Source organism: Eurypyga helias, unplaced genomic scaffold, assembly GCF_000690775.1.
Source record: "Eurypyga helias isolate BGI_N326 unplaced genomic scaffold, ASM69077v1 scaffold25609, whole genome shotgun sequence".
In the NCBI taxonomy this organism is placed as follows: domain Eukaryota; kingdom Metazoa; phylum Chordata; class Aves; order Eurypygiformes; family Eurypygidae; genus Eurypyga; species Eurypyga helias.
In genome coordinates, this window is record NW_010270587.1 from 61,869 (window position 1) to 69,639 (window position 7,771).

The 7,771-nt window shown below is 41.6% G+C and overlaps 1 protein-coding gene across 2 annotated transcripts in view; it reads right to left on the bottom strand.

The window, feature by feature from the left end:
• Positions 1–6,191, bottom strand: part of LOC104514753 (6-phosphofructo-2-kinase/fructose-2,6-bisphosphatase 4) — a 25,666-nt gene extending 19,475 nt beyond the window's left edge. For both annotated transcript variants that reach the window (XM_010158515.1, XM_010158514.1), the window contains exons 1-3: positions 6,079–6,191; positions 2,509–2,605; positions 41–107 (exon numbers count right to left, since the gene is read on the bottom strand). In XM_010158515.1, coding sequence (XP_010156817.1) covers positions 41–107; positions 2,509–2,605; positions 6,079–6,190 — 276 coding nt within the window. In that variant the 5' untranslated portion in view covers position 6,191. The remainder of the gene's footprint in view (positions 1–40; positions 108–2,508; positions 2,606–6,078) is intronic.
• Between the last annotated feature and the right edge of the window lie 1,580 nt (positions 6,192–7,771).

Consider the following 7,771-nt stretch of genomic DNA (forward strand, 5'->3'; position numbering starts at 1 on the left):
GGGAAACATCTCAAAAAACTGTCTTCAACAAGAAACTTACAGCCACGTGCCCGTTTTCTTCACTGAGGTACTGTCGGACGTCATTCAGCGCTGCTAAGGCACACTGTCTTAAAAACAAAAGAGAGTAACACTCACATGCTAGTTAAAGGTCATTTTATTAACGTACTTGTGCACTGTGATCAAAGTGCCCTGCAAATGTTAGCGAATCTCCCTCAAAACCACATTTTTTTAAGCAGTACCCCTCACAACACATGGGAAAATCCAGAGGCCAACCAAGCCATACTGAGGAAACGTGGTCATGGCCATCTGCCTAAAAAAAGGCCAGTCCCTGGTGCAACTGATACAACTATACACCACCACAGAACACCCAGCAACTTTGCTGACCAGGATAATTTTTCCCTGATCTAAAGTACCACTACTGAATCATCCCTGCAACTGTATTCTTTTCCTAGTTACCTATTCATAGCTATTTGCTTCTTAATTTGATTCTCAGAGGGAATCTTCAGGCTTTTACCTTGTGACCCTAACTTAAAGTGGATAGATAAGTATTTCTCAATAATCTCCTCCTCCTCTTTTGAACTACTGTGTTAAAATTGCTGTTGTCAAGAAAAAAAAAAATCAAATCAGTTAAAACAGGTAGAACAAAGTTAGTAAAACCAAGTATTGGAGACAGAGGTGGAAGTAACATCCTGCTGTAGTCACCAACCCAATGGAACTAGTACTGGAGACTGCTGAGAGCAAACACCAAGAAACCCTACCACTACGCACTTGGCACTCGTATTAAATCTGGACAAGAATAAATTCATCTGCAAGTTTCCTATTTCCCCAGCGTTAGTATTATCTTCAACCTCCATTATGATGCCTAACACATCAGTAATACCGAAGGGCCATGCCAACACTGTGCACAACTTACTCATGAGTAGAGCAAAGCCCCACTCATTTCCCTAAGTACAGCCCTTTTGTCATACCAGCATAAAAACCTGAACATTCCAACCACCTTTCCCTGCACTACTACTCTCTTCTGACTTCCAGGCTGAAACGCATACCTCTCCCCTTAATTTACCATATTCTGCGTTAACAGTTTTATCTCAAAATAAGGATTTTCAGTCCCGACAGTATTTCCACATTAGCGTGGTTAACAGATGTCAGGAACTGAGATTCACCAGTTAAGTCTTCACTAAATAAACAAACCCCCTCTTTACTCGTTGCTAACCAGGCAGATTAGCTCACGCAGCCCATTTCATGTTATATTCCCCACCATTTAGCCTAATGGGCGAGACAGGGGCACACTAAAACATTTGGCTCTACCCGTAAAGCAAACGGTAGGGGCTTGCAAAGCTAAAGCACCTCCTGTCTACTAATGCTCCCAAAGGATCAGGAGGTTATTATGTAGGAACAACACTCAACTGCTCCAGGAGAAGAAAGGGAAGGAGAGAGAAGACAAACAGAGAGACAGCTACCAAAAAAGTCCAGAGAGTAGGGAAGTCCAGACATTTTTTATTATTGAGCTGAAGCAATCAAGAACAAAATATTCTGCATTTTAAGTAGCCTAAACAATTCACATTTCCACTCCTCTAAATTGTGCTCCTTCTCTTTCATGCTGCAATCTCTTAAACGCCTCCCTGAACATACAAAAACCAGACAATGAAGAGACAATAAAATCAGACCACCTTCCTACTTGATCTGTAAGAGGGGCCGGCTGCTCCCTCTTGCTCTGACCTCCCCTTTCTTCTAAAGGCCCTTCCTCTACATTAAAGCACAGCCTCCTTCCAGGCAAGAAGGAGGCCTCAAGCGTTTCACCTGGGCACAGATGCTCACGCTGGGCCTCACCCTGCTTTGCACAGCATTAGCAAAACATGGCCACTTTCAAGGCAGGGAACTGACTGACTACGTGAAGCACCTCCAGGGAGCCCAAAAAGAGAATTGCAGGGAGAGAATAATAGTGTTTCATTCCCATTCATCTGAACAGATAAAACCAAACATGTTCAAAGTACTCCAGGCAAAAAATTCCAGTATGCAGACCAAAAAGAAAGGCAGAAATGTGGGTTTTCTCTTCTTTATTATTCACACAAAAACTCCAAAATGGCATTTCAGGAATTAGTAGAAAGAGTCACATCTATTAGATTATACCTTATAAAAAAAGGAAGAAACAACTGTTTGTTAAAACTGCTTTGTTTTGAGTGAAAATACCCTGGAATACCTACAGGAATACCAGCAGTCACAGCCTACTGAAAGCTGAAATGGAATCAAGTTCAAACATTTAGTATTCACCTTCTCTGCATTTTTGATGCTTGAGATGAAACAATTAAGAAAAAAATACCCCAAATCCTAAGCAGCCTAAACATATCGACTTTTCTACCTCTCGAAGTTCTTTTCCCCATCCCCTGCAGTCTCTTAAGGTTCTACTTGAGCACGCAAAAACGAAACGAAGCAGTCTCCCAGAGCAAATTACACAGGGTACCATTTAACACAAGCAGCACTGGGTAGCTAAACGCATGCAAAACTTACTTCCTGATTTTCAAGCCTTCTTCATTGTCAGGCAGGAAGAATTCAAAAGATTTATATTTTTTCACCAAATCTCGACGATACTGCCCAACGTTAAATTCTGCCAAGAAGAAAACAGTATTAGTGGAAGCTAAGGGTGTTCACGTAAAAAGGACAAACAACAGCTCTGAAACCAAACTACCTGCAAGGACAAAATAATTTAGCATGTACAAAGTCAACACGTCATACTACTACTTGTATTCTGGGTAGGGGGAAGGTTTGTTTTTAAATGCAGAGACAACAACAGATCATGGAAATGGCAAAAAAAAGATTTGGGCTGTAGGTAGCTTCAGCAAAAGTCACTTGACCATATCGCTGTCACTCTGTCTGCCAGCTCGCCTGAGCAGCCAAAAGAAACATTCTTCCTCCTTCACAGGGGTGGTTGGAAATCTATTTCGGAGTCTACAGAGGACTCCTAATAATCTAGCTTTTCCTTCTGTGTATATGTGCAGTGAAACAATATTCTGACAGCAGCTCCCAACACTCTGTGCTCTTATTTAAGCAAAGAAGAGTTCCACTGAGAGCTAAGCAATCTTGCTTTTGAAAAAAGGAAACTTGTAATTCAAGTCATGGAAACATTTTTTCCGAACCCTGCGCAAATACTTCTATTCCTTAAGGATCAGTACATGCTATTTCACAACCCCTGTTCTATTTATTTTAAAACCTACTTAAGTTGCTTAAAAAAAACCCAACCCACGCAACAAACCGGTGTAAGTACTGAACATCATCTTACTGCGATGCCTTAAGAGGGGTCAGAGTAAACAATGCCTTATCTGGGCAAAGGTCTGTAGGGCCTGCAGCCGTTTATGTGTCACAATATGGAACATGGGACTAGGGCAAAGCAGTTCTGCTTTGCCACACAGCAGGCAACGACACCGTACCCTAACCGGCTTCATGCGACAGCTCCCAACGTAGGTGTCTGAAGTGCCATTAATGGTTAACTTGTTCCTGACCTATAGGTTTTCTCTGCTGAACTGCAAAGCACTTTTTTTTTTTTAATAACATACAGACTGCTGTTAGGGTGGGGGGCAGAGGATAAAGAAATAAACGCTGTTTATCCCCCAAAAGTCACGTTTTGTTTGAATTCAACAACGCTGATGTAACTTTTTTTGTGGTCAACCGTATGACACTCATTATAGCCCAATCCAGGTTAGTCTGTGACAGGTTTAGCGAGCACTGGCCATACAGGCTACATGAAAAGGTGACTCCTTGTAAGAAAAACACGAGATGGAAGAGGTTCAGATGGCCAGTGCTGTCAGGCCACAGCCCTTTAAAAATCAAAAATAATTGGTTTCATAAGAAAGAGTAGTTACTGCAAGAGGGTCATGCAGAGCAACGGACAAAGTGCTATCTAGTGGGAGGGTTTTCAGCATCCACTGCCATGGAAAAGTTTCACAATGCTAACTGGTATCACAGCTGCCACACAGTTCAGTGTCTAAAACCCACATTGCAACACAGTTCTGTTCAGGCATCTAATTGACCTCATTTCTTTCAAAACACCCAGACAAGAGTCCTTTGTATTTTTAACCATTTCACATTCTAAATGAGAGAGGATTTTGGAAAAAGAAAAAAAAAAACCATAATAAGATACGGAGCTGATGGCTGAAATGATTCAAGTAACATCAACCCTGGGCTATTTACCTCCACCTTCTGTTCCTCAACTCTCCAGCTTGCCTAACATGTGTTACATGGAAAGATGGCATTTCTCTTTTCTCTGCTTTACATAACCTCATAATTTTAACCATCTGTCTCAGAATAAGAACAGTTACTACATTAAGCACACACTAATATTAAGACATTGAGAGCCAAAGGGTAACAGACGTTAGGACTACCGGATACTTACCATGTGTCAATTCAGCCCTCATCAACTGGAAGCATTAGGCACACGTAGTCTATTCCCTCAGTCAGTGAGGTACTTTAAACTGCTTTACTGTCAGTAAAATTGCATCACTGATGACACAACCAACACAAAGGGTCTGTGGTTTTCCAAGAAAATCCCAAGTCACCCTTTCTAACGAAGGCAAAGCATAACCAGCGCCCCAGAATGGACGCGCACACGGCAACTTTACGTTGCGTATTTCTGTAAAATTAGGCAGCGATGCTCTAACTATTTTTTATTAAGCACAAGAGCAGGTATTTTCTGATGTGCTGCTCACAGTAGCCCATGGAACTTTTCCTACAACGGAGGCGGACCACCCCTACCTATTTTAATCTATTTGGGATATATTCAACCAAGCATGAGCCAGATGTGGACAGGATCTTGTTTGTTGTCCAATACTGGATTTCTGCTTTTCAAAGTTCACCTAGTACAACACGGTGACATATCTACACAGATGTACACTAGGTATGTATGTAACACACAAGCACAGTTAAATCACATACAGTCTGTCAGCCTGGATAAAGGCTAACCTATTTAAGTCATTATTCCAATAAAACTTAAGTCCCTAAATATCTGATACTGCTCACCAGAAGGGTGGACCTGTGTGAAAATAGTCAAAACTCAAGTGATAATTTAAATCCTGTAAACCCCCATACTAAAAACAGTATAATGTATCCTCCATAACACTCGATATAAACAAACTGCACAAGACACATTTCTAAGATTAATTAAAAACCAACTCAAAAAGCTACACCCTAGAATCCAAAGGCAGTTTAAATATAGGCCAGAACTCTTCAACTTGACTTTAGAGCTACTAGGAAATACATCTCTGAATAGCCAGCCAGTCTACACTTGAGTATGATCTCATATGTTTGGTGTAATTTAAATGATTAACCAGTTATAACTATAAAGCCACCAATACTGCACCACACAGAATCATAACACAATCTCTCCTTATCCTTCTACGGAGATAGAGAAGGCAGGGGAGATGGCTGCTCAGAACCTCAGATGGGCTCAGGTCTTGTTTACTTGTCTATCTGGGCCCATAAGATACCACAGGAGCTCAGGAATGAGGGAAGACAGCCAGGTCCTTGGCACAGCCAATCCAAGCCATTGTTTCCTACTCAACACACACAAAAAGTCCCTAAGAGTGATAACAAGTGGCTGGTTCAGTTCCTTGGGCTCTTAATATTCAGACGAGGAGTTGTAACTCATTCCATAAATGCAGTTAAACAAAGAGTTACACAGAGGATTACACACTGCACAAAGTTCACAGAGAAAAGAAGATGGAGAAGCCAGAACTTCAGCACATAAGTGCTGACTGCTTGTCTGCTCATAAATGAGATTCCTTTTCACCCACACAAAGCAGAGAAAAAAGCCAAAAGACAGCTGAAGAACCAAAGTGTTAAGGAACAAGGGAAAAAAGTTGGTTTAGGCATCGCACAGAACAAGGAGGTAAACGAACAGCCACCAGAATTCAATTAACATCTAAAAAGAACAGAGTGTGTGTGCATGCTTATTGCTTATTTATAAGTGAAGAAAGCAGAAGGATTTTAAGGAGTCAAACTGGGCAAGGAAATTACTGGGAATTAGGTTTATGAAACACCTCACATCAGCCTTATCCTTCTGATGCAAACGAAAAGTAAATCCATCACCTTTTGTAGGCACTCCAATCCAATTCAAATAGCGTGTCAGCTTCTTGGAGATGTAGGTTTTTCCTCTCGCTGGGAGGCCCACCATGACAATCAGAGTAGGGCAATTGGTCATACATACTGAAACAGAGAAACAGAAAAAACTAGGATTTACCATTAATGTTCCCACAAAGCCAAGGCTTATACTGCAGTGGAAAATGACCATCTGTGCGCTCTCCGAGGGAGTGACCGTTCAAGCTGCTCATGCACTACGTCTCCCTATTTCAGGGGGTTCCTTTGGGAGTACAGTGGACCTAACCAGGGCTCTTAATGCTGTGCTGAGTGTTGGGAGGGCAAGTCAGTGGTAGTGCAACGCCGGGCACGCAAGCTGTGTACAGGCAGAAGACAAGGAAACTGTGTATTGGCGTACATGTTTTAAGGCACACAAAAACATGGAAAAAAATAAAAAGGAGACTGACATCTTACACCCCCATGTACCTCAGTTCAGCGCTTGCATTGAAAGGAAACAGCAAGGTGTGCACAGTTTTTAGAGAATTTTTAAATCTTTAAGACAAGACCTCAACACTGCTCAACCTTCACTTGCTTTTGAGCAAAACCACCATGACAGATGCAACTTAACGCATTATGGTATGATACGATACTCACTATTTATTATTTCTCCTTTAAATATTATTAACACAAAAATATCTCTTGAAACAGAGTTCATTTTAACTGTTCTTCAGTGGTTACTAGGGATAAAGTACAAGTATTCTACACAATCAAGTACAATAATCTGATACACAGACAGAGGTACAGAAATACTCTTAAGGGCAAAGTGTTTAATTGACAAAACAACACTGTATGAAGGACTTGTCTGTATAAACTGAAAACCTTGAGGCATTTCCTTTCAAGTGACAAGTTTTTGAACATTTTAATGGCACAAAACTATGGATACCTTGCATGTATCTATCACAGCTACAAGAAACTGCCTAAAAAGAAAGAAGATATTAAAACGGTGCAAAGATACCACCGGCTCCCGCCACCCCTCATTTCAGAAGGTATTAAATTCTATACAATCCACATGGGCATCAGTTTCCTCAATATGTTGCAGAGGAGAAGAGACTGAACCTGAGTTACACCACAAGGCAGTTGTTGCACAAAGCACGGTGATTGCCCAAGATTCCCAAAGCCTGGATTGAGAAAGTCTCATCCCACAGTCACTTGCATGAATCTGGGACAGCTACTCTGCACAGTAAACTCATTGAAAAAGAACAGATGAGCACAGACAGATGCACTTCTTAAAACACTGAAAAGAAAAAAAAAAAAACCACGAAACCCAAGTCCATTAAACACACACCACTTTTCATGAGAGCGAGCAGGCAAAACCACAGCCATCCTCAATCCCAGGAAAGTCTCCTACCCCAGGTAATCAAAGTAACAGGGAACTGAACGCAAACCAAAACAGAACCATCCAAACACATCCACGTCTCCAGAAGGACACTGACTAAAGCACTCAGAGTAAGCTACTCCGTGCAGAAGCCTATAAACAGAAAGGATGATGTTTTCTTGCCCCCCTTCCTCTTTGTCCCAAGTTCAGGCCTGTGCACCCCAACTCAAAGAGGAGGAAGGCAGGCCCAGGAGAAACAAAGTCTACAAAGTGTAAAGAGTACAGTGCTTACTGAGCTGAGCAGCCCTGCTTCTGGTTTTAAGAGAAATA